Below are 25,964 nucleotides of genomic sequence, written 5' to 3'. Positions count from 1 at the left end.
GTGGCAGGAACGTCCACTGCTGGTGGCTGAGCTCCCCTGACACCCCAGCCCTGAGGGAAGTGGCCCCAGAGCGTGAGACCCCAAAGGGGTCACCCCTCCGAGTGAGAAAGAAGACATGCAGCAGAGCAGGGCCAGCTGGCGAGTTTATTGCCCCGGGGAAGGCTGAAGGCACTGCCGGAGCAGGGGGCACACCTGCAGGCAGAGACATGCGTGGGCAGACATGACCTTGGGCGCCCCTCCCCACCCAAGCTTGAGCTCCCGTGGACATGGCAGAGCAGCAGGCGGTCCTTGGGAGGAGCACCCCCGGCGCCCGATGGACGCACCTATTTCCGGCAGTGGCCTCACTCCTGGGACTGGCCCGAGTGTCGGAGGAACCCCGAGCCACCAGGGCCCCCACCTCCCCACCCTTCGGCGGCTCAGGCGGCCAGGCTTGCTGGGAGCAGTGGGAGTGGGCGCAGGCCCCAGGCCGCGTCTCTGTTGGGCTGGCAGGTGCGACTGCGAGCTGTGCTCTGAGCCGGCGCCCTGGTCAGAGGGGAGGCCAGCCAGGCCAGCAGCCCGGTGGCCGCGTCCGTGTGCAGCCTCAGAACGTGCAGGTACCTGGTTGCGCGGCTCCGGGGCCGTCCGGGGGACTGGGGGGCGGCGGCAGCACCGTGCTGTTGGGGCTGTTGATGTCCGCCTCCCCGAGGAGCGTCAGCTCGGCCACCTGCTCGTCTTCCACGGTCTGGATGGCCGTGGCCCCCGCCTCACGGGGCGGCCTCCTCCAGAGGTGCGCGGGCGGCGCGGGGGGCCCTGCGGGGCTGGGGGCCGAGCCCGAGCTGCTGGCAGGGCTGCCGCTGGAGGCCGACTCCTCGGCGGGCGGGGACGCCTTCTCCGCGCCGCCCGCCGCGCCTCTCCTGTCCGCGGCCTTGGCCTTGGCGGGGCAGGGCAGGCGCAGGAACTCGGGCAGCACCAGGTCCTCCCTCCTCAGCAGCCCGCGCTGGTCCTCTGCTCGGTTGCTTTGGGCCTTGGAAATGAGCTCAAAAAACTCTGTGGAAGGACACCACGGGGCCCCCAGTCAGTGACCTCGCCGGGGGACCCCCACAACTCCAGGCCTCACCCCAGCCTGACGAGGTGCCCAGTGGTGCGCTGCGGTGCCTGGGGCAGCTGGGAGAGCAGCCCCTCGGGTTCCCAACCTTGGGCACCTCAGGTCTCGGGGTGCCCCTGGCCCTCGCCCTTTCCTCCTGGGAGCTCAGATTTCCCGGGAGAGCCGGGGTCCCAAGGGGGGGCGGCTCTAGCATACCCCCGCAGCGGCACTGGGAGGTGGGGAGCTGCCAGCGCGGAGGGGCGTGTTCTCACTGGGGGGGGAGGGACGGAGCCCTGCATTAAAACCCCGGCCACTGAGGCAGCTGGGCGTCCCAGTGCGTGCAGCGTTCCTAGGGCCTGGGGCGTCTCCCTGGAGCCCCGGACCCCCTGCCTCCCGCCGGCACCCCTCTGCACAGGCCGTGCGTGGGGGAGCAGGCCGGCTGACCGCTGGAGAGCCGGGGTGCTGAGGCCAGAGCAGCACCCCCTTGGTGGGCCCGGGGCCCAGTCCCCTGCAGGCTGTGACGGTGGTCCTAGCACCAACAGGGGAATCACTCAAGAGCGTGCAAGGTTGAGGAAATCCACATACCCTCAGCTTCGTCCAAATTAATTTTCTGATTTTTTTTTTTCCCAATCTTTGCAATAGATTCTTCTCGCTTTGAAAGCCGGGGCTCCCTAGCATTCTTTCCATTGTCTCCTTTTACTTTAATAGAATTAGACTTGCCTAGCGCTCGCTCCTGTCCCTGCATCAGAAGGAAAGCCAGAGCTCTAATTCCACTCAAGGCGCACACGCCACGAACGCACACGCCACGCACGCCCCATGCACGCACTTGACACCGCAACTGCAGACAGAGCCAGGAAGAGATGGCAGGAGCGTGTGCCCAACGCCGAGCAGACCTCAAGAAACAGGCTCTAGGGGGCACTGGATTGCCAAGGGGGACATGGGGGTGGGGGAGCTGCGCCTGAGGTGGGTGGGGGTGAGCTGCACCTGGGGGGGTGAGCTGCACCTGAGGGGGGTGAGCTGTACCTGAGGGGGGTGAGCTGTACCTGAGGGGGGTGAGCTGCACCTGAGGGGGGTGAGCTGCACCTGAGGGGGGTGAGCTGCACCTGAGGGGGGTGAGCTGCACCTGGGGGGGTGAGCTGCACCTGAGGGGGGATGAGCTGTACCTGGGAGGGGGGTGAGCTGTACCTGAGAGGGGGGTGAGCTGTACCTGAGGGGGGTGAGCTGTACCTGGGGGGGTGAGCTGTACCTGAGGGGGGTGAGCTGTACCTGAGGGGGGTGAGCTGTACCTGAGGGGGGTGAGCTGTACCTGAGAGGGGGGTGAGCTGTACCTGGGGGGGTGAGCTGTACCTGAGAGGGGGGTGAGCTGTACCTGGGGGGTGAGCTGTACCTGAGGGGGGTGAGCTGTACCTGAGGGGGGTGAGCTGAGGGGGGTGAGCTGACCTGAGGGGGATGAGCTGTACTGAGAGGGGGTGAGCTGTACCTGAGAGGGGGGTGAGCTGTACCTGAGAGGGGGTGAGCTGTACCTGGGGGGGGTGAGCTGTACCTGAGGGGGGATGAGCTGTACCTGAGAGGGGGGTGAGCTGTACCTGAGAGGGGGGTGAGCTGTACCTGAGGGGGGTGAGCTGCACCTGAGGGGGGTGAGCTGCACCTGAGGGGGGATGAGCTGTACCTGAGAGGGGGGTGAGCTGTACCTGGGGGGGGATGAGCTGCACCTGGGGGGATGAGCTGCACCTGGGGGGGTGAGCTGCACCTGAGGGGGGATGAGCTGTACCTGAGGGTGGGGGTGAGCTGCACGGGGGGGGGGGGCCTGTCGGTGTGGGCGGAGCTGCACCTGGGGGGGCTGTCGGTGTGGGCGGAGCTGCACCTGGGGGGCTGTCGGTGTGGGCGGAGCTGCACGGGGGGGGGGGGGCTGTCGGTGTGGGTGGAGCTGCACCTGGGGGGGCTGTCGGTGTGGGCGGAGCTGCACTTGGGGGGCTGTCGGTGTGGGCGGAGCTGCACCTGGGGGTGCTGTCGGTGTGGGTGGAGCTGCACCTGGGGGGGCTGTCGGTGCGGGCGGAGCTGCACCTGAGGGGGTGGAGTCGCATTTGAGTGGGCTGTGTGGGCGGGCCCTGGGGCTGTGGCAGAGGGGGATTACCGTAGCGGAGTGACTTCTGGAACTGGGGGTCGGAGCCACACTGGGTTTGCTCACAGCACCTCTGTGTTTTTCTGTGGATGTCGAACACAGGGAGGAGATTTATTTGACAGGAAGACATAGGGTAAGAGCGCCTGCTACTACCCTCCGTTGGCATAGCAACACCCCAAGGGGCGCCTGCAGGTGCAGGGGCTCCTCTGCCCCCAACCAGACCCCCTCTAGAGCAACAACGTTCAAGCCCCGCGCTGTGCGCATACATTCCTCAGAATGTCTCTTACACTCCAGTGCTGACAGCCGCCAAGCTGGGACGGGCTTGGCACCCAGTTCTTACAGACATGGGGTTCCACAATCGTGGGTTGACTGCACTATCAGGGTGCAGCTTAACCCAGAGAAGCGGGGGACAGAGCACATGGGAACCCTGCCCCTCCTCACGTGGGAGCCCCAGGCCGCATGCAGCCTGCTGCCCACCACCCCCCAGCAGCAGTGCCCATCCCAATGCTGGCTAGTGCAATGAAGTGCCAATGGGCAACCACGCCCTCAACGGGCACTGCTGCCCCAGGTCGGCATTCTGCCCACGGCTACCTGCATCTCTGGGCACCTGCACACCTGCCATGGGCCGGCACCCTTGGAATCTGGAGGGAGGGGCTGAGCATACCACCCATGCCGGTCGCTGCCTGGCATGGCTGCACCCCAGCTCACCCTCCTGCCTGGCCACCCGACGTGGGCAGGCACTTGCTGTGGTGAAGTCCCTCCTCCCTGAGGGTCCTGGGCCGTTGCCGGGGGCGGCTGTTCAGATCTGTCCAGAGTGGCTCCAGGCAGGCTGGCCTCATCTAGGCTCACCATGCTGGTCGCCTCGTGGCAATGCCCAGAAGGGCTGTGTTCAGGAGGACCTGCCAGCCACAGGGGCCACCTGGCTTATCGCTGCCACCTGCCTTCCTGGTGACACACCAGGGCGAGTCCTGAGGCAGGTGGTCTCAGTGCTGCGCAGTGAGCACATGCCTCACCTCACCTGCCACGCTCTGCCACACACCCCGTGCCTGGGATCTCACCACGCCCACGCACCCCGTGCCCGGGACCCCCCACGCCCACGCACCCCGTGCCCGGGCCTGGGACCTCCCACGCCCACACACCCCGGTCCTGGGACCCCCCACGCCCACACACCCCGTGCCCGGTCCTGGGATTCCCCATGCCCACGCACCCCGTGCCCGGGCCTGGGATTCCCCACACCCACACACCCCGTGCCCGGGCCTGGGATTCCCCATGCCCACGCACCCCATGCCCGGTCCTGGGATTCCCCACGCCCACACACCCCGGTCCTGGGATCCCCCATGCCCACACACCCCGTGCCCAGGCCTTGGATTCCCCATGCCCACACACCCCGTGCCCGGGCCTGGGATCCCCCACGCCCACACACCCCGTGCCCGGGATCCCACCACGCCCACGCACCCCGTGCCTGGGACCCCCCATGCCCACGCACCCCGTGCCCGGGCCTGGGACCCCCCACGCCCACGCACCCCGTGCCCGGGCCTGGGACCCCCCACGCCCACGCACCCCGTGCCCGGGACCTCCCACACCCACACACCCCGGTCCTGGGACCCCCCACGCCCACACACCCCGTGCCCAGGCCTGGGATCCCCCATGCCCACACACCCTGTGCCCGGGCCTGGGATCCCCCATGCCCACACACCCTGTGCCCGGGCCTGGGATCCCCCATGCCCACGCACGCTGTGCCCGGTCCTGGGATCCCCCACGCCCACACACCCCGTGCCCGGTCCTGGGATCCCCCACGCCCACGCACCCCGTGCCTGGGATCCCCCACGCCCACACACCCTGTGCCTGGGATCCCCCATGCCCACGCACCCCGTGCCCGGTCCTGGGATCCCCCACACCCACACACCCCGTGCCCGGTCCTGGGATCCCCCACGCCCAGCGCCATGTCCTTTCTCTTCTCACGAGGCGACTCCCTCATGAGCTCACTGCCCAGGGCAGACGCGTGCCCTGCTCGGGAGATGCAGCCCTCCATGAGGCCTGGGGTCCCAGTCCCCTTCAGCAGGGTGTAGCCACAGCTTCCAAGGAGGGCTCCTTCTGGCACTTTGTGTGGGTGTGCACAGCGGAAGGCAGCACCTGCGTCCCCCCGTGAAGGGCCTAGCTCCACTGTGGGTAGGGCTGCAGGTCCCCAGCCCCCTCACCTCTGCCTCTTGGGGGGCCTCTCTCCTCCAGGATGACCCGCTGACCGTCTAGACTCGAGATGGGGGCACCGAGGTCGAGGGGTTCCTTCTCTCCACTCTGGAGGAGACAGTGTGTCAGTCATCCTGCAGAGAACTTTCTGGAAGAGTCAGCCAGCCACAGGCTCAGGGGCCTACCCAGGCTCCGCAATGAAGGGGCCACCTACAGGAGTGCCGGTGCCTCCCAGTCACCCTGCAGGACAGGGCCTGAGCTCTGCACAGGCAGTGCCCCTGTGATCACATGGGGTCCTGCAACAAGGCCACCAGTCCAGGGAGGGGTCCGGCCCTTGCACCCACCTCCCCCACCAGCAAGGCACAGGGCTTCTCCACAGCGGCAGTGCTGGGCCCCACCTGGCAGACAGCCCCTCTGCACAGAAGGAAAACTGAGGCAGGAGGGGCTGAGGCAGAACAGTGGGGCGTGCTGGTGCACCCCAAAGCCTCGGAGCTGTGTCTATGGACTCGAGAGCCCCCCTTGGTTACCTCTTAGCTGCAACCCCAAGAACAGTTTGCTAGCTGCCGCAGGCCAGCCTCCACAGTACGTCGGGATCTGTGAAGGCCCTGGGGGCGGTGTGGCCCCATAGCGTCCACCAGCCTCCCAAGGGCCTTCTGGGTCCTCCTCCATCCCCCTGGCACTGGGCAGGGTGCAGTGGCCATGAGCGGCCTGTCACAGGCCTCCCGGGCCAGGAGAGGGGCATCCGGCAACTGCCCACGGAGGACACCCACCAGCCGCACGAGCAGACTGCCCAGGTCCAGGCCGTACTTGGCCACCACGGGCCGCAGCACCTCCGTGACAGGCTTCGTGGGCCTGGCCTTCAGTCCCACAGACCGGTTAATGGGCACGAGATCTAGCCTGGGGACACGGAGACAGGCGTGAGCGCCCTCTGCCTGTAGGGCACTCCAGAAGCAGGGCAAACCCACCAGGTCCTACGGGGCCACAGCTCTCACCGGAACAAGGTACGCTTCTCCAGGCGCAGGTCACGTGATTCCAAAACACTGCTGTCCTGGTGCAGCACCAATGGCTTCAGACGAGGGAGGGAGAGAGAGAGGGAGAGGAGAGAAGAGAGAGGAGAGAGAGAGGAAGAGAGAGACAGAGAGACAGAGAGGGAGAGAGGGAGAGAGGGAGAGAGACAGGGAGAGAGAGAGGGAGAGAGAGGGAGAGAGAGGGAGAGAGAGAGAGATAGGAAGAGAGGGAGAGAGAGAGAGGGAGAGAGAGACAGGGAGACAGAGAGGGAGAGAGGGAGAGAGACAGGGAGAGAGAGAGGGTTAATGGGCACGAGAGAGAGGGAGAGAGAGAGAGAGGGAGAGAGAGAAGAGAGGGGAGAGAGAGGGAGAGAGAGGGGGGGAAGGGCGCGAGAGGAAGAGGCAGAGGGGTAGCTGGAATCCCAGTGGGAGCCACAGCTGCCCTGCTGCCCCTCCCTAAACCCATCGCTGGGCACCAAGGGGTGGGGACAGGGTGGTACCTTGTCACCGCCCACCAGGAAGAGATCCACGGCCGCCCCATTGATGCCATGTTGCTCACAGAGACCGGCTAGGACCTCCTTGATGGAGAAGCCAGAGCGGACGGCCAGCATGGAGGATGAGCCGTCCGGGAGCTGGACACAGCAGTGCTTGGCAGCTTTGTCCCTCTCGGGGGCCAGGGTCCTAGAGGCTTCCGGCTGGGCACAGGGAAACAGGGCAGACGCTGGGGTTACAGGCAGCTGGCCCTGGCAGCTCACACGTGCGAGGCCTAGGTGCCACACACGGTACCCGAGAGGCTAGCGTGCCAGGGTCCCAGCCCCGTCCCAGGGTCAGTCCAAGCTCAGCAGCACTTCCTGTGTGAGCACGCCAGGGGAGGGTGACCCTGGGCTGTCAGGTGCCCTCCACAGACAGGACAGTCGCGGGCAGGGCAGGGAGACAATGCCAGCTCCACTCCGGGACTGCAGCAGGTGAGGGTCAAGACGAAACCCAGGGGCCCACCAAGCCTGGCTGCGGCCCAGGGGGTCCAGCAGGACAGGGCGGCAGCGACTCACCAGGTCCAGGCTGCCTGCGGACGAGACGGAGCCCTGGGACTCACGGCGGTGCAGGCCTCCGTTGGCGTGTGGGGCGTCTGGAGGGCACACGGTGCTCAGCCCCACAGGGGTGGCATACAGTCCCATGAGCCCCTGGAGACCCTCAGCTCCGCCCAGCTCCCCTGCAGCTGCCCAGGCCCCCACCTGACTTACGATGCCTGCAGAGACGGGCTGCGGGGCAGGGGATGCACAGACCACGAGGGAACATGCACACCCCAGGCGGGACACACACACCTTCACACACACAGCCACGAGGAGACACGGAGACACGCACATGCCCACACGCACAGGCCCACGCACCGATGGGCCGCGTGCTGGGATCTCTCTTCTTCCGGGACCGGGTGGCACTGCGATCCTTTGACCAGGAGAAGAACACGGCCCGGCGCCTCCGCTCGCTGTCCTCGGCCCCCAGCTCCTCGTTCAGGGACCTCCCCGACTTGGACTTCCCGCTCAGCTGCCACAGAACGGAACGCTGGCTCACCGCAGGCCAGGGCGTCCCGGTGGCACGCCCAGCGCCCGGGAACAGCCCCCCAGGGCTCAGGGATGGCCAGGGGCCAGGCTGCACCTTCTTCGGCGTGGACACGTTGGAGTGGTCGGAGCCGACACTGTGCTTGGAGACGGGGCTGCCGGGGACCTGCTGCGCGTCTGGGAGCCCACGGCCCTCCACCTCCGCCAGGACGCACTCCTGGTACAGCTGTGACTTCAGGAAGCGTGTGTAGCTGTCGAACTTCATCAGGTTGAAAATCTGCAGGAAGCGCAGAGTCACCGGCTCGGCCACGCGCACCCCGGCGGCGGCCCTACTCTGCACTGGGGCTGCTGCTGGCTCACTTCACACACCAGCTGCTCAGGCAGTGTTGGACAGCCAGGGGACTCACCTGCAACAAAGGCCAGCGGGCTGGGCTGTCCACAGCTGCATGCCCAAGGCGTGTTCTGTGTCCCCAAATTCACACACACACACACACACACACACACACGGGCTTCCAGAACGCTCATGCAAGTCAGAATGAAAGACACCACACGTCCACCCTCCTGTTGGTGGGTGTGGGTGGGGGGCTGGGTTGGGGCAACAAGTGTGGCGAGCACAGGGCCAGCCTTGGCTGGGGGCCCCTCTCTGAGCTCCCTGGGGTCCCCAGGACATGGGAGCGTCACCTGCAGCTGCTGTTCCTTGAACATGTCCGGGTGCGGGGCGCTCAGGATATCTGCTGCCAGCTGGGCCTGGCTGTCAATGTTGACGGGGGTGGCCGCCTTGCTGCCCAGGAAGCGGCTGAAAATCTCCTGGGCCCTAGAGGAGAGCTGAGGGCAACAGTGTCTGAGCAGACGAGAGCAAGGGCACAGCTTCCCCCCAAACCCTGCTCCCTGGCCACGGCTCCCCCAGAGTGGAGCCCCCGCGGGGCTGAGGGCACCCTCCCCCGGGGCCGACCACATCACGTGACTAAACCACCCAAGGACAAGGCAGTAAGACCTTCCTAGGCTTGAGCCGGCTGCTCCACAAACATCAGAGCAGCGGCTGGGCTCCAGCGAGCCCCATGCGGGCTCCGGGGGCAGCAGCCAGCAGATGCACCCAGAGGAAGTGTTGCCCCGCCACTGCCCTCACCGCCCCGCCCACCGGGCTCACGGCCCCGCCCACCGGGCTCACGGCCCCGCCCACGGGCTCCTCCCCAGGAGCCTTCCTCTCGCTGAGCAGCACCTACGCTGTGCGACATTCTGCCTGCGCTGACAGCCTTTGCACAGACTAAATACCGCGTCTATTTAAACCCTCGGTCCGGGAGGTGGCTTCTCCAGGACCCATGTCTGCGGGTGCCCTGGCACTGGGGCTCACCTCCTGCTGGTCATGCGCGGGCACATGGCTGAAGCCCTCGCAGGCCTGCCAGAACAGGATGTTCTCCTCGCTGAACTCCTTCCTTAGAAAGTCCTGGGAAAAGCACCCGACCCGGGAAGAGGTGAGGGCCAGAGCAGGCCTCCTCTGGGACAGTCCAGCACCCCAGGGCCCTCAGCCCGGCTCAGCACCCCAGGGACCCCCAGCCCGGCTCAGCACCCCAGGGCCCTCAGCCTGGCTCAGCACACCAGGGACCCCCAGCCCGGCTCAGCACCCCAGGGCCCTCAGCCCGGCTCAGCACCCCAGGGACCCCCAGCCCGGCTCAGCACCCCAGGGCCCTCAGCCTGGCTCAGCACACCAGGGGCCCCCAGCCCGGCCCACACCCTCTGCACTAGTCAGAACCTGGCTGGCCTCACGGCCCCTGTCCACTCACCGAGAAGTAGCGGACACCGAGGGGGTCCTGCAGCAGACGCTCGAAGGACACGGCCCAGCTGGCAACCCTGCGCTCCCGCAGCCGCCGGCAGCTCTGCACGCTGGGCAGGCTGCCATTGCTGGGCAGGCTCGTGTTGCTGACACAGTCCTTCAGGTCGGCGCTGGTCAGCTCTGCGGGCAGACAGACCCACGTGCTGCCCGGGCGTCTGCCGGGCACACATGACACCTGCGAGCTCAAGCCCTGGGCCCTGGACTCACATACCACATTCTCCCGTGAACACACCCGTACACGCAGGATGGCCACCTGCCTTCAAGAACACTTGGCCTTCAATGAGAACTGACACAGCCCAGCTGCCCACCGGACACTGGTCCCAAAGGTCCAGGGCTGGGCAGGGCTCCAGGCTGACACCCCGGTCTCTCTGCAGACACGGGGAGCAGGGCCCAAGGCCTGGGAGCCCAGGGAGCCTCTGGCACAGCCTCAAGCTCAGCTGGGCTAACAATGGCCTGTCCACAGCCCTACAGGCCCAGAGACAGACGGCCCGCATCAAGAACACGAACGGCCACGCTAAGGGGAACAACGAGATGGGCTGGAGCAGTCCAGGGCTCCCTGCACCTGCAGAGTGGAGCCGGCCTCAGCAGCAGGGCACGGCGAGAGGCAGGGCGCTTGGCCCCCCAGACACCTGGCCAGCACAGGCCTCTGGGCCTGCAGACTGGCACAAGTGCCCACACACGAGTGCCTGCTCATCCACACACATGGCCCCTGTACATACATGGTGATTCACACACAATCCCGCAATCTCCCGCACACACACACACACACGCATGCCAACATGGCCCTACAAAAAAAGAGGTCGCTCACACCTCTGTGCATGCACATGGCCCATGTGCCATACTCTGTGGGCACCTGACCTGTTTGCTTGCAGCTCCACGGCAAGAACTCTAAGACATAAACATGTACACACACAGTTCCCAGCACCCTTTCCCGCGCTGGCTCAGGGGAGCCACGAGGGCAGCAGAGCCGAACATCAAGATGGACAGAGCAGGCGGCAGCAGTCCAAGACTGTGGCAGCTTCACTTCCTCCAACAGGTCACTCAGCAGGCCCCGTCCAGGGCACAGCCAGGCAGGTCACTCAGCAGGCCCCGTCCAGGGCACAGCCAGGCAGGTCACTCAGCAGGCCCCGTCCAGGGCACAGCCAGGCAGGTCACTCAGCAGGCCCCGTCCAGGGCACAGCCAGGCAGGTCACTCAGCAGGCCCCATCCAGGGCACAGCCAGGCAGGTCACTCAGAAGACCCCCATCCAGGGCACAGCCAGGCAGGGAGCCCGACAGGGAATGAGCACCCACATGGAGCCAGAAGTGGCAAGGGGCAGTTTCTGGGACATTTGGAGGCAAACTGCAAGAACCGGAGCTTTGTGGCGGCTAAGTGCACGCGAGGAACTGACCAACGGGGCAGGGCCACGTGGGGATGGCAGGGGGGCATGCTCACTGGAGCCGCACAGCCAAGTCCTCCCTGGCCTGGGCTGTGACCTCAGGCCTGAGCAGAGCCCCGCGCACACCACCAGCCCCAGGAGACTGTCCCAAGATGGGCACACTGCCCGCTCGCAGCCCCGCACCTACACAGGAGGCTGCAGCGCAGGAGCCCATGTGGCTGTAGGCCAGCAGCGGGACAGCAAAGCCGAGGACACAGCACAGTGGCCCCACACAGGCCTGCGCCAGGGGGCTTCCAGGGCTGCCCAGCCCGTGGGCACCAGGCTGGAGAAATCAGAATAGTACAGAGTCCCAGGGCGGCCGGCCCCGCACAGTTTCCTGAAGTGTGGGCGATGGTGTTACCAGCCCCCTCTGTTCCATGTCACTGCACACACGGACCCTTATCAAAGGAATGGCCTCTTTCACAAACAGGAGCCCTGGTGCTGGCACCCCACTGGGCACTTCCCCTCCATCTCCACTGGCCTCAGAAGGCAACTGGAAGCACAGTGCAGGATGGCCCACATGCCTGGGCCCCCATCACATGGAGACCAGCTGGAGGCTCCTGGCTGGCAACCATTTGGGGAACAGACCAGCCGAGTTCTCAATCTCTTCCCTTTGCGGTGTCCTTGCCATCCGTACAAGTGACTGACTCAAGTGTGACTCCCATAACTGGGCTGACCTGAGCCACGTGGGGCCCGCAAGGCAGGCACGTACCTGCGGGTAGCGCAGCGGGAAGAGAGGTGGGCTGTCCAGAGAAGGGGCAGTGAGGAGCCAGGAGACATCCAGAGGGGTGGGGAGGGCAGGGGACCGGGCAGGTGGAAGCTGGCCCTTGGCGCAGTAGCTGTTCAGCAGCCGGTGGACACAGCCCGGGGTGCGCCCCAGCTGGGTCCCATCTCCCCCACTCCACCTGGACTCAGACGCTCCAGGCCCAGGAAGGCTCTCTCCCATAAACCATCTGAATTCAGCTTCGCATGATTTGACAAATACTAACCACTTTCCCTTTTAAGATTCACTCAGTCTACTAGCGAGAACAGCTGCGTGAGAAACAGAGCTGGCCCACTGGGCTCCTCAGAGGCTGCCACAGTGGGCTGAAGCCAGGGGCTCCAACCAAGGGTGCCACAGGGGGCAGAGCATGCACCGGGGCCAGCCTGCTGCCCTCCCAGGAGCATCAGTAGGGAGACAACTGGGAGCAGACCAGTAGGGCGTGGGATGCCGGTGTCGCAAGCAGGACCCTAACCTGCTATGTACCTCATTGGCCCCACTCAGAGGCACAAACTGTAACTTGACATGCAGATGTCACAGACGGAGCCAAGGGGTCTAGCACATATGGACTTTGCCCCAACTCTCGCCTTTGGGGTGTCATGATACGGGGTCACCGGCACTCAGGACACGAGGAGACTGTCTGCCGCACTGCCCCCAAGCCTGGGTCCTGGGCTCAGCCTCCTCACCAGCACCTGTGCAGCAGCACCCGACACTCCGGGGGCACTCACCTCCTACCCAGCATGCCCCACGCACATGCTGCCAGGGGCACGCCGGCTGTGCTCGGCCAGCCAGTGGGAGCCACAGAAAGGTCCCCCGGCTTACAACAGTTTCTAAAGTCTGTCTCCACTCCCCACCCTCCACTTACAACCACAGCCATGATGATGGCGCCACTCAACGCCCGCAACATGGCCACGCGCCCCTCGCCAGGTGGCAGGACCCCAGGGCGAACGTACCTGGCGCCTGCCCCTGGTGGCCAGACAAGGGAGGGACTTTACCTCGGTGCAGCTGGTAAGAGCCACTGTGGTGCCATCTAACCAAAAACTTCCAACCATTCACCGTGAACCACCCCTCTGAGTCCATACCAGGTCAGCCGGCACGGCCAGGGCAGCCCGGGGCACGGGCCCCCCGCGGGGACATGGCTCCTGAGCTCACGAGGCCCCGGAGGGCCAGGGACTGCACGGCTCCAGGGTGACACATCCAGGCCCTCGCTGAGCTCGGGGACAAAGCCCACAGAGGCCAGCATGCATAATTCACGGCCGCCCGGGCCACAGCACTTCAATTATTTACGTCGTGGAGCTGCTGCCCGCCTTTGGACCAGGCCTGCCTTCCCACGCCCCGACCTGCACACGCCTCCCCCTGCCCGCCTGTGGACCAGGCCCACCTTCCCACGGCCCTCCCGCGCCGGCCACCTGGAGGACCCCAGAGCCACACACTCAGCCCCCCATGGGGCAAGGCCATCTTCTGGATGGGACAAGAACAAGAAGTGCTGGCAGGGAAGGAGCCCCTCCGCACAGGACGCGTGTCGCAGCTCAGGGACAGCAGCCACTTCCAAGTCGCGCACGTCCGGCTGCTGCCCCTAGGACCCCAGGACCCTGCCCCTGGCCCCCCAGGACCCTGCCCCTGACCCCCCAGGACCCTGCTCCCGGCCCCCAGGACCCTGCCCCTGACCCCCCAGGACCCTGCCCCTGGCCCCCAGGACCCTGCTCCCGGCCCCCCCCCAGAACCCTGCCCTCGGCCCCCCAGGACCCTGCCCTCGGCCCCCAGGACCCTGCCCCTGACCCCCCAGAACCCTGCCCTCGGCCCCCCAGGACCCTGCCCTCGGCCCCCAGGACCCTGACCCTGACCCCCCAGGACCCTGCTCCTGGCCCCCAGGACCCTGCTCCCGGCCCCTAGGACCCTGCCCCTGGCCCCCCAGGACCCTGCCCCTGGCCCCCAGGACCCTGCCCCTGGCCCCCAGGACCCTGCCCTCGGCCCCCCAGGACCCTGCCCTCGGCCCCCCAGGACCCTGCCCCTGACCCCCCAGGACCCTGCCCCTGGCCCCCCAGGACCCTGCCCCTGGCCCCCCAGGACCCTGCCCCTGGCCCCCCAGGACCCTGCTCCCGGCCCCCAGGACCCTGCCCCTGGCCCCCCAGGACCCTGCTCCCGGCCCCCAGGACCCTGCTCCCGGCCCCCAGGACCCTGCTCCTGACCCCCCAGGACCCTGCTCCCGGCCCCCAGGACCCTGCTCCTGGCCCCCAGGACCCTGCTCCTGACCCCCCAGGACCCTGCCCCTGGCCCCCCAGGACCCTGCTCCTGACCCCCAGGACCCTGCTCCCGGCCCCCAGGACCCTGCTCCTGACCCCCCAGGACCCTGCTCCAGCCTCAGACCGGCCCAGCTCAGGCTCTTAAGCCATTAGGAAGTGAACCAGCAGGTGGAAGATTTTTCTGCATCTCTCTCCTCTCTGTAAAAATTTCCCTTTCAAATAAAAATAAATAAGTCTTTTTAAAAATCAAACAGAAACCATCAGTTCGTAGCGAGGCCTCCGACCCCAGCGCCTGGGCGCAGCCGGGGCTCCTGCCCCCCGCCCAGCTTCAGGGCGGCAGCCGCGCTCCTTACTGCAGTCACACACAGGACACAGGCAGAGTGGCTGGATGGACCTGAAGCACCCCAGACCACACTGCGGCTGCGTGTCCTGTGTGTCTGTGGCTACTGGGGCTCAGTGCGGGATGACGCTCAGGACTGCCTGGGGGCTGCGCTCTAGTCCTCTCAGGCCTGGGGGCAGCCCCAAGTGGGGCACAGGCCCTCGGGCTTCTCCATGCCTTATTTCTCCCCAGGGGAAGAGCTGGGCTGGAGGGGGATGAGGGGGCCCTCTGGTGTGGGGACTCCTGGAACCCCTATCCCCAGCAGTGTGATGAGCAGCCCCACCTCTCCCCCACAGAAGATGGAGGCCCAAAGGGAAGCCTCCACAGGGCTTCCTCCTTGGGCCTGGCCTGGCAGAGCCAACGCCCAGCTGGCCCTGCCAGCGCAGCTCACACCCAGACTGCGGTGAGAAGTCTTCCTTGCAATGGAAATGCCAGGCAGATGGCGGACGCTGCAGGAACACACGGGGTCACTCACGTGGGCAGAGCAGCAGCCGAAAAGGGCCAGTGTGGGAGGTTCTGGGCAACATGCATGGTGGGGCGCCCAGGACCCGGGTGGGAAGCCACACCAGAGGAGTGTCTGGCCGTAGGCCCAGGGACACGGGGTGTCCTCCATTCCTCCTGCACCAGATGGAGACACCTTACGCTGGCCATGGTGTTCCCGCCCATTACAGGTTGGTCCTTCGTGCTGGGGTCCAGCCCATGCGTGACGCTGAGACCCCGCCACCACAGTCTAACCCGGCAGAGGCCTTGGAGTGGGAGGGGAACGCACAGCAGGTGCGCGTAGCATGGCGTCCACCCTGCTGACCACACTGCTGGGGCAAGACTCTCGGGTTTTACAGCTCATGGGTCTCTACAGCGTCATCCAACTTCTTCCAAATAAAGCCACACAACTCTACGGTGAAAACGCTCACGGTGAGCGCAAGGCCAGAGCAGCCCCGGCCCCCCATCTGCTGGGGACCTGTACACACGCGGCAGCTGGGGCCCCCATCTGTGTGCAGGCCATACTCTGGGCTCCCCTGGAAACTACATGGGGCCGCAGGAGTCGGGGGCACGGTCAGGACCAGGGCAGGGAGTGGGGGACAGCCCTCCCACTGCTCCTGACCCACAGGCAGGGAGTGGGGACCACCCAGAGTCGACCTGCAGATCTCACTTTCTGACCTGTGGAAGAGGGGCCAGTGACAGCAGGTCTGCAGGAGGCATGGGCTCCCTGCCCAGCTGCCTCCGAAACAGGAACTGCCCTCCACCCTGTGGGCTCCGGGACGGCAGGGGGCAGAGGCGGAAGCCCCTGGGGCGGGGAACCACCCTGTGGCCCAGCTGCTTCCTCAGTGCCAGGACTCTCACAGGAAGAAGTCGCATTCCTCTCCAGCCCACGCCCCACGGGATCGCACCTACAAGATCACACCCCTCAAGTGGCTCAAGGCAGATGGCTGCCTTCCTCCAGTGGAAACGAGTTGTCCCAGGCAGGCAGGACTCAGCTGCCACGGCCCTCTCCTGGGCCCTTTCGCGGTCCATGAGCTTCTGCACAGGCCAGGACTCCACTTGGAGCACCCTCAGATGGCCAGGCCTGCTGATCTTGGCTTCTCTGCAAAGGACCACCTCCCACAGCCCAGCCTGTACCCCGGCTGGAGCCCGGCCTGCACTCTGACTTGTACCCCGGCTGCAGCCCAGCCTGCACCCTGACCTGTATCCCGGCCAGCAGCCCAGCTTGCACCCTGACCTGTACCCCGGCTGTAACCCAGCCTGCACCCTGACCTGTAGCCTAGCGTGTACCCCGGCCTGCACCCTGACCTGTACCCCGGCTGCAGCCCAGCTTGCACCCTGACCTGTACCCCGGCTGTAGCCCAGCCTGCACCCTGACCTGTACCCTGGCCGGCAGCCCAGCTTGCACCCTGACCTGTACCCTGGCTGTAGCCCAGCCTGCACCCCAGCTGCAGCCCGGCCTGCACCCTGACCTGTATACTGGCTGCACCCTGACCTGTACCCTGGCCGGCAGCCCAGCCTGCACCCCGACCTGTACCCTGGCTGCAGCCTAGCCTGTACCCTGGCTGCAGCCCAGCTTGCACCCTGACCTGTATCCCGGCTGCAGCCCGGCCTGTACCCTGGCCGGCAGCCCAGCCTGCACCCCGGCCTGTACCCTGGCCTGTAGGAGGACATTGTGAGCCTGGAAGGTCAGCAAGCACAGGTTTGCAGTTCATTGGACAGTATTTGCATGACAACAACCTAATGGCTACCTTTGGTATAAACAGCATGTAAATGAGAACACCTGGTGGAAAACACAAAACAAAAGGAACTCCAATCAAGAGAGGGAAACAGTACGGACCCTCAGTGTATAAAGTCTGACCCCCTAATAAACTTCGGCTTTGACCACCAGTCAGGGTCCACGCGTGTTATTATCGGCTCCGTGCACCAAGTCCATTGCTGCGGGACAGCGACAAGTGGCGCCTGAACACACCTGTCCCGACCAGCAGAGCCGGTAGCATGGACACGGCGAGGGTCAGGGAATCAGACACCGACAGGAGACCAGTAGTGGTGGAAGAGGTCTCTCTGGCCTCCCTTTATTCGGCCATATATACTTTTCCCCCAAGCCTCTAGCAGAACAATCAGATGCTAAGGAGTCTGACAGACAAGGTGCCACAGCCTCCAAGCCCATTTCCTGCAGGAGCCAAGCTTAACAAATGCTAATCAACTCAGCCCACAACACCGGCCTGCCCCCTGACCTGTACCCCGGCTGCAGCCCAGCCTGCACCCTGACCTGCACATGCATGAGTTCCCCTGAGTACGCTAAGGAATGAAGGACATGGGACAGCCTGCATGGACACCGACCGGGAGCTCCTGGGGAAGTGGGATGTGTAGGGCCCCTTCCTTTTGAATCAGTCCCAGTTTCTGAGCTCACTATGACTGGTGGGTACAGAAGCTCCTTCCGGTCCCCTCCCACACCCAGGGCTGTGGGCTGGCCCTGCCCTTGGGGAGACGCCACCTGGCCCAGGTCAGCTAGCGAGGGCCGAGGATGTGGAGGCTTCTGGCCAGGAGGGAGGGTCTGAGCCCGACCCAGCACACACAGGGCCCTGTCCCTGGAAGCTTCCTGGCAAGGAGTCCCTTGACCTGGATCCCCAAGCCCTAGCCCAGCAGGACTGGCCCACATGGTCTGCATGCCACCAGCCTCGCTCCTACACTGGACTGGGGACACTGGGGGCTCCCAGATGCTGGTGGCTGGCAGAGGAACCCAGGCAGCACCTCAGGGCAGGAGTCAGGACTCCCGGGCCTAGCAACACATACCTAGGGGGCCAGAGATGTGGCCAATGACAGAGACAGGACACTGCACACAGACAGGACAAGAACACAACAGAGTGCCACTTACCGCCATCGGACACGGTTGCCGACTGAAAGAGAAGAGAGACAGACATGAGTTAATGGCGCCTCATGGCCACGCCGATCAGCGGGCGTCACTGGCCGAGTCCGGGCAGGTGGCTGAGTCAGGCCTTCCAGCTCCCTCCTCCTGCCAGCCCCGCCCAGACTCCTCGGAGGAAGTCCCATCTTTCAGGAGAACAAAGCCCAGCAAAGCCCAGCACACCTGACCCGGGGCTCAGCAGGGGCACACCTGACACAGGGCTCAGCCAAGGACGCCTCGGCAGCCCGCCCGGCCTGGCCCACAGCGAGGGGCCCAGCCCCCCGGGAATTGGGAATCCGCCCCCACCAGCCTCAGGGATCGGGAAGGCAGCTGCTGCCAGGAGGAGCAGAGGTGCTTGGCGGCACAGGGACAAGACCTGGCACGTCCTGGACGAGGCAGCCCGGCCCGGAGCAGGGAGGAGGCCAGGCATGGCAGGCTCATGTCTGCACAGGGACCCCAGGCGTCTGCTCTTCTTTTCTCCCCCTGACCCGCAGACTCTGCCCTATAACCTCACACAGGGCTGAACCCCCGAGGGAGCCGCCCTTCTCCGCGGGCCAAGGGGAACCACTTCCTGGCCACCAGAGCACTCTGGCACCGAAGGGAAGCTATCCCTCTACTGCCCACGGGGAGGCGCGCGTGTGGACAGCGCACCCAGCACGGGCCGCCCCCCAGTCTGTCCGCAGCCTAGGGTTGCCTTCAGCATGTGGTCACCGGCAAGGAGAGGCGCTCTGTGGGAAGCCGTGGGCCCCCGCATCTCCTCCCAGCACAGCCTACACTGGAGTTCCATCAAGGCCACACAGCACCAGGCAGGTTGCTGGAGGGGGCTGGGGTATCTGGCTGGGCAGGATGCCAGGGCACCTCGAACCTCCGCACTGCTGCTACCCCAGCTCCCTGCTACTACATGCCCCAGGAGGCGCAGGGATGGGCTGAGGTGCCTGGCTCAGTGGGGAGCCCAGCTGCGCGCGGGAGGGGGCCCTGAGGAGTGGACCAGCAGGGAGAGCCCTTGTCCCGCCTCTCGAATAAATCATTAAAGTGCACGTTACTGCTGACATTTGCAGAAAACATCACGGTTGTGAATTTCACAAGTGCAACGCCTTCCCAACTGCACACTCAGTGTCAGCTCGGCGTCCGGCCAGGAAGCCCAGGTGCAGGAGGACGGCCGGTGCCAAGCGCTGGGCTCAGGGACCTCACGGCATCATGTCCCCCCACAGGTGCACGCAGGGCTGCCACCCGGGCCACACCACACAGCAGAACCCCCACAGGTGCACGCAGGGCTGCCACCCGGGCCACACCACACAGCAGAACCCCCACAGGTGCACGCAGGGCTGCCACCCGGGCCACACCACACAGCAGAACCCCCACAGGTGCACGCAGGGCTGCCACCCGGGCCACATCACACAGCAGAACCCCCACAGGTGCACGCAGGGCTGCCACCTGGGCCACACCACACAGCAGAAGGGAGACTCTCGGGGCAGAGCAGCCAGCGGAGCCCAGGCCTTCCGCACAGACGTCAGCACAGACAGGCCGTGCTGAGCCCCAAGGTGGGGCATCGCGTGGCCGCAGGCTAAAGCACTGATCGCAAGGGAAAAGGGGAGGTAGTGCCAGGGCTGCAACTGCCCTGCAGGGCGCTGGCCGCGAAGACGACTCAGCGAGACACAGAGGAGGCGGGGGCGAGCGGCGTGGGCAGCACAAGGACCAGGCGGGGGACGGCAAGACACAACCTCAGCCTCTGGCCAGACGAGCGGCCCAGCCCAGCACAGCCACGGACACCGTTCCGGCTGCTGGGTTAGTCCCTGGGCCATGCCGGCCGGGCTGCCCACGCGCGTGACAAGGGCCGAGCCCTGAGCCTCGTGCAGCTGGACCCACACTGGGCCCGGGACACGGCAGGCAGGCATGCGACACGGTAGCTTCCCACTGTGCCAGGTCCCGCCTGCACCTGGTGGGTGAGGCCGAGGGCAGCTCCGTTTGACCTGGGAGTGGCCGCTGGCCTGAGCCAGAAGAGCAACAGCAAGTGGCTTCCACGGCCTCGAGAGCCACATCCCTCCTGCTTCGAGGCCTGTGACGTGTGCTGAGATGAGGCCCCTCCCTGAGAGACCCCACAACCCACAGCGAGCAGGAGGGGGCAAGCGGAGGCCAGACGCAGCTCCAGCAACACGCGGTGCTCAGGGCAGATGAACGCCTGTCGTCCTCTCAGGCCTGGGGTGGGGGTAGCCATGATGGCTGGCACGTGGCACAGACGGCGTCTGCACCCACTGCAGGCCACACTGCAAGGCTGGGTGGGCACTGGGCCCCGGCACTTCAGGAGACATATGACGTGCCAGGCTGTCCATTCTCACTGCCCGCAGGGACAGCTCCTCGGGGTCATGCCATGAGCACTCGGTCGGATGCCTCATTCTCATCTACCACTGCCCCTCTGGGCATGTGCCATGCCACACGCACAGTGCGCCTGGGAAGCTGGGGTCCGAGCCAGCATCCTGGCCGCCGGCTCCCATGGCCCTGTCCCCTGCTGGCCCCTGCACTGGGGCAGGCTGCCTGAAGCCACACCCTCCCAGGTCCTTGTTCTGAATTAAGGTCCTGGAGGTGGTTTCTCGCACGGTGGGAGGTGATAAGCCTGTAAGTAGCAGGAGAAAAGGGGAAATGGTTGGAGTAGATCATCTCCCACGTCTGCCACCTGGAGGAAACAGCCACCGAGTTAACCAAAGGCTTACCCACTGTCCAAAACTATTACATGCTTTGAATACAAAGAACGGAAATCCGAATAACCAAAATGATGAAACCTGAAGAATGTCACAATCCAATTTACATCTGATGCATATTTGTCTTGTGTATTATTGTTTATTGATTTAGCACAGGGAGGGCGGGGCTTCCATCACTCGCTCAGGCCGGCCAGGACGCGCTGTAGACGGGGTGGCAAGGGGAGGCAGTGGTCCCAGCAGAAGGGAGGGACATGGGAACCCAGCGCTGGGCCCCGGGCCTCGGGAGGGCCACAGCAGACTGGACCTGTGTGGCCAGCAGCCGTAGGGAAGGTGTGGGAGGGGCAGTCTTGCGTGCAGCAGGTCAGCTAACCGCTGGTTCAAGTCCAGCTGCTGTGTTTCCGATCCTGCAGGGAGTGGGTGATGGTGCCCAGCCCCTGGCACCCTCCCGGAGACCTGGGTGGAGGCCTGGCCCAGCCCTAGATGTCATGGGCACCTGGGGGTTAACTGGCCAACAGGAAACATGTCTCTCTGTGCCACCTGGTCCCTCTAATAAATATTGAACAGAGAGGAAGAGAGCGAGCCAGCGGGCAAGTGGGAGGGGTGGGGAGGCCAGGGTTAGGGTGGACAGAGTGTGGGGCCAGGTTGGCCCTAAGCCCCAGGGACACAGAGCCTGCACACAGGGCAGGGTGTTCCTGGCCGGGTGCCATGTCAGGACCCCGGGTGTCTGGGCAAGAGAGCAGTGGCACGCAGCAGTGGCACGCAGCAGTGGCCAGGCCGGGCTGCCGAGAGCAGCTAGCGCATTTGGGCTACAAGCAGACATTCAGCTGTAAAAGCCCACAGGAGCCCTTTCACAACACCCACGCGTATGCAGCAAGCTCAGGCCGCCCCCAGAAGGGCAGCCGCCCGCCTCTCCTGGCCCTTGGCAGCCCGGATCCACCACCCACCCAGCCAGCTCCCACCCCAAACAACCCTGCCAGTCTCACCGGACACCCACTCCTCCCCTGCCCGGCATGCCACTGGCCATCTGGCTGCTGACCAGAGAGAGCTAAAGAGTGGGACAAGACGTCCAGGGACGCAGGGGCTGGCTCCCGCCCCCGGATGCACAGGGGTCTTTGAGGTCTTAGGCACACTGCCGTGGGAGCAGCACCCCCGCAGCTCTCCTGCCACGTGCCACCTTGTTTGTTTCTGAATGTTGAATCAGACCCCAATGTGGGACGGGCGAGCACCTGGGTGTCTGGTAAGTTCTGTCCCTGACAGCAGAGACATCCCCAAGGACGAACAGCAGGAGTTCTGCGAACGCTCCACCCAGCAAAACCCACATACCCCCGCCCCGTGCGGGGCCCAGGTGAACAGCCCGTGGCGGGCCCTGCCCCTCCATGCCGCACACAGGGAGCCAGCAGTGCTGGGGTGAGGGTGCTGGCTTGACGGACCGGCAGGGGAGCTGGGCCTGTACTCCACGCCAGGAGCCTGCTGAGGTCTGCAGGGGGCTCCCTGCGTGCGTGTGCCACTCTCGCACACCGGGCAGGGGGAAGCGGTGCAGCTGCACAGGGGATGGGGTGGGCTTTTCCCAAGGCCAGTGGGCATCTCCCTCCGCCCGAGACTGGCTGCAGCTGCTGACAGGACAGCGAGGGTGAGAGCCGGCAGGGGAAGCTGGCAGGGACAGTGCCTGAGGAAGGGCCCGCGGACAGCAGGGACAGCAGGTAGAGCTTGGAGCTCATGGTCATGACCCCGGGATGCCCCACACCCAAGGAGGCTCTGGGCGTAGGTGCCCACACATGCTCCTTGCACCAGGGTTTCTGCAGCACGGCCAGGCCAGCCTGCTCCCCCCCCGCCCCCCGCAGATCAGGAGCCGCCCACCAGGCTCCCGCACACCCACGGGGCACCAGTTTTGGAGCTGGCACAGTCTCCAAGGAAATCTGACAGTTCCCACCGGAGAGTGCAAGGCAGCTCTCAGGGCACGCTTGTTCAGAACAGTTACTCCTGCGAGGTCTGCTCAACCTGACAGGATGCCAGAGCCTCAGCGCACCCGTCCCACCCCACCCATCCCACCCCGGGGCAGCCTCAGTCCACCCACCCACTCCATCCCACCCCAGGGCAGCCTCAGCCCACGCACCCACCCCATCCCACCCCGGGGCAGCCTCAGCCCACGCACCCACCCCATCCCACCCCGGGGCAGCCTCAGCCCACCCACCCACTCCATCCCACCCCAGGGCAGCCTCAGCCCACGCACCCACCCCATCCCACCCCGGGGCAGCCTCAGCCCACGCACCCACCCCATCCCACCCCCGGGGCAGCTTCAGCCCAACCACCCCACCCCACCCCACCCCAGGGCAGCCTCAGCCCACCCATCCCACCCCGGGGCAGCCTCAGCCCACGCACCCACCCCATCCCACCCCAGGGCAGCCTCAGCCCACCCACCCACTCCATCCCACCCCAGGGCAGCCTCAGCCCACCCACCCACTCCATCCCACCCCAGGGCAGCCTCAGCCCACCCCACCCATCCCGGGGCAGCCTCAGCCCACCCACCCCACCCCACCCCAGGGCAGCCTCAACCCACGCACCCACCCCATCCCACCTACCTCACCCCGAGGCAGCCTCAGCCCACACTGCTCCCCCTGGCAGCCTCAGCCCACTCCACACTTGAGCCCACCCCCCCACCCCACTGGGCAGCTAAGTGTCTTGCTCCCCGTCCACCACAGACCCTGTGTCCACTCTCCACCTGGGGGACGTGGCGTGTCCTTCTGCACCGGTGTCCATACCACCCTCCTCTTGCCTGCCCCAAGCCAGGACTTCCTCTGCAACCGTCCTCAGGAAGCTAATTAGGTGCTTGGGTCCCGCCATCCCAGCACGGGTCAGGAGCCAGGACGCTGTGCACAGAATCTAAATGCGCTCTCCCCTTCCCACGAGCAGGCTGCCGCCGTGAGAAGAACACAAGCGCTATTCTTCGCACTGACTCAAACTTCACACACTCAGGAAGCAAGACGGCTCCGGCTGCGCACTGAACAGCGCTGCCATCACCCCGAACAGGACGCAGGCAGTGGGCTGACCCTCTGCCAGTTCAGCATTTCAGCAAAACTCAGCCCTCACACCCTGCACCTGCCAGCGCTCCCCCAAGCAGGGGGTCGCACGCTGGTGCCAGCACGCACGTGCTCCGAGCTCCATGCTGCAGACACAAGTGCCGCCAAGTGTGCACCTCTCACAGCGGACACCCCCACCCCACCATGTCCCACCGTGCCCCCCAGCTGCAGCAGCCTGGCCGGGCACCACTCACCTGCTCGCTGCCAGCCTCCTTCCTGTCGGGCAGCTCGTCTTTCGACTCCATCTCAGGGGATGGAGCTCGTGCGCCCGGCGAGGCTCCACATCTATAAGGGACCACGTGCCCCCGCAGGCTGTCCATGCGTCACACGCTGAGGACCCTGCCCAGGGAGCTGGTGCGCCCCCTTGTCGCCCGTAGCAACAGGAACCGCAGGGAGCCGTGGCTGTGATGAAGCCGCCGGCCTCTCGGGGAAGCGCATCCCCTGCCCGCTGTGGTGCCTGGGTCCCAGCCTCCTCCTGGCTGCCGGCAGTGGGCTGCCCCCACCTCCACACACGGGCCAGTTCTGTGAGGTCAGCTGGGCAGGGGTCTGCCATGGTCCCGAGCCCCTCCCCATCCATTTGGGTCACCAGCGACTCAGCCTCCAGGGTAACAGCAGTGGCCCAGAGGGTGCAAGAGGGGCAGGGGACGCCCCGGTCCCACAGTCACGGGGCCTTTGGGGGCCCTTGGCAAGCTGCTCACCCCGCTGCTTCCTCGCTGCCCGAGCCCCAGCTACGGGGGTGGCTGTGCCACAGCCAGCTGAGCAACACTTGCCTTCCAGTTCAGAGTGCTGGCTCTGTCCACTCGCCCTGCAGCTCCCTGCTCACACACCTGGGAGGGGACGGCCTGACGGTCTGAGCCCTCGAACCCACAGGAAAGCCCAGAGCATCTGGCTCCTGGCTTTGACTCGGTCTACTCTTGGCTGTCGAGGGCATTTAGGGGGTTCAGTGGATGAAAGGCTCTTTCTCTCATTACTTTGCTTGATCAAATAGACAAATAAGCTTAAAAAAAAAAAGGCCCCGGGATTCCTGCCACCATATGCAGGCAGACAGAGCCACCAGGTCTTGTGGTGGGACAGCCATGCTCACGGGGCAGAATCCCACAGCTCACACGCACGAGTTCCACACACAAACGCACCAGCGCCTGGGTGGAAGGAACCCTCCCGTGGGCGGCGGCTCACCCCCCGGACGGACGGCACCTCTCAGACCAGCAGTGTGTGCAGGAGCAGGTGGGGGACTCAGCTCACCACCACCCCTACTGGGCATGGACAGTGCCAGGGCCTCCTGAGGGAGGACGAGAGGCTGTGGGGGCAGTCCTAACAGCAGGGCAGGAGTGCCCGCGCAGCACAGCCCACCCATGTCTATCACCAAGCCTGGAGCTGTGATCATTGGAGGGGTGGCCTGCAGGGGCCTCAAATCCCTGGCATACCACTGGCAAGAACCATGTTCCCAGCCTCCCACGTGAGCTCCACCATGACTGAGTGTGCCCAGCATGACTGGGGGTGCCACACAATAGGGCCCCAGACCTTGTCTAAGGGCAAGCCAGCACACAGGCTGCCAGAGGTGAGCCACATGCCAAGCCCCAGGCCCAGGCTGGCACAAGGCTGAGCTCTGCAGCACAGCCTGCCTCGCCAGCTCTGCTCCCACATGGGTACACACATGTGTACGCACGCCCACAAACACCTGCATGTACCCGCATGCATGAAAACTCTACACAACCCCACAAGAGCGTGCACAGCCCGCGTGTACACACAGAGAAAGCAGCGACTGGTCCAGCTGGGGGTCTGTGCGTGGGGACTCCATCCTGCTGTCCTCGGTCTTGGGAGGCGGGACAGAAGCTCAGAGCCCGTGGTCCGGCCCGGGGCTGCCTGCGGGGCCTCAGGGTGTGGCACCCACGGGCTCCCGTGGGCAGCAGAGCTGCTTCCATTGTGGTCACCTCGGGCAGTGTGTGCTGCCTCGCCACTGTGACTGCACTCCTCCGTGGGGGCCACTGGGGGCTGGCGTGGCCCGTGTGCAGTCACCGGGCCCCTCCAGGATCAGCGTTTCTCTGCTCCATGGCTAGTCTCAGGAGAGACGGGCCCAGCAGCCCTGCGGCCATGCCAGGGTCATGGGAGAACGGGAGACCAGTCCAGGTGCCAGGAGTCTTTGGCGATGCCAGCCACTGCCCAGGCCCTGACCTACATGCCCCACCCCGGTGTGGGTGTCATGCCCAGAGCAGCCCCGACGCAGACAAAGCACAAGTG

The 25,964-nt window shown here is 65.6% G+C and overlaps 1 protein-coding gene across 2 annotated transcripts in view; it reads right to left on the bottom strand.

Moving 5' to 3' along the window:
* Positions 1-882: 882 nt before the first annotated feature.
* RGS12 (regulator of G protein signaling 12) overlaps positions 883-25,964 on the bottom strand; it is a 34,827-nt gene continuing 9,745 nt past the window's right edge. The window contains exons 3-15 of one of the 2 annotated variants that reach the window (XM_040966192.1): positions 17,924-17,945; positions 9,717-9,886; positions 9,287-9,379; positions 8,617-8,760; positions 8,033-8,212; positions 7,768-7,921; positions 7,429-7,505; positions 6,880-7,074; positions 6,365-6,438; positions 6,143-6,269; positions 5,384-5,480; positions 3,198-3,277; positions 883-1,026 (exon numbers count right to left, since the gene is read on the bottom strand). In XM_040966192.1, coding sequence (XP_040822126.1) covers positions 964-1,026; positions 3,198-3,277; positions 5,384-5,480; positions 6,143-6,269; positions 6,365-6,438; positions 6,880-7,074; positions 7,429-7,505; positions 7,768-7,921; positions 8,033-8,212; positions 8,617-8,760; positions 9,287-9,379; positions 9,717-9,886; positions 17,924-17,945 — 1,476 coding nt within the window. In that variant the 3' untranslated portion in view covers positions 883-963. The remainder of the gene's footprint in view (positions 1,027-3,197; positions 3,278-5,383; positions 5,481-6,142; positions 6,270-6,364; positions 6,439-6,879; positions 7,075-7,428; positions 7,506-7,767; positions 7,922-8,032; positions 8,213-8,616; positions 8,761-9,286; positions 9,380-9,716; positions 9,887-17,923; positions 17,946-25,964) is intronic. The other variant, XM_040966190.1, reaches the window with a different exon arrangement.

This window comes from Ochotona curzoniae, unplaced genomic scaffold (genome assembly GCF_017591425.1).
Source record: "Ochotona curzoniae isolate NIBS_2020 unplaced genomic scaffold, NIBS_Ocur_1.0 scaffold_4505, whole genome shotgun sequence".
Taxonomy (NCBI): Eukaryota; Metazoa; Chordata; class Mammalia; order Lagomorpha; family Ochotonidae; genus Ochotona; species Ochotona curzoniae.
Note: the sequence above shows the minus strand (reverse complement) of the source record. Positions and strands in the feature narration are given on the sequence as shown.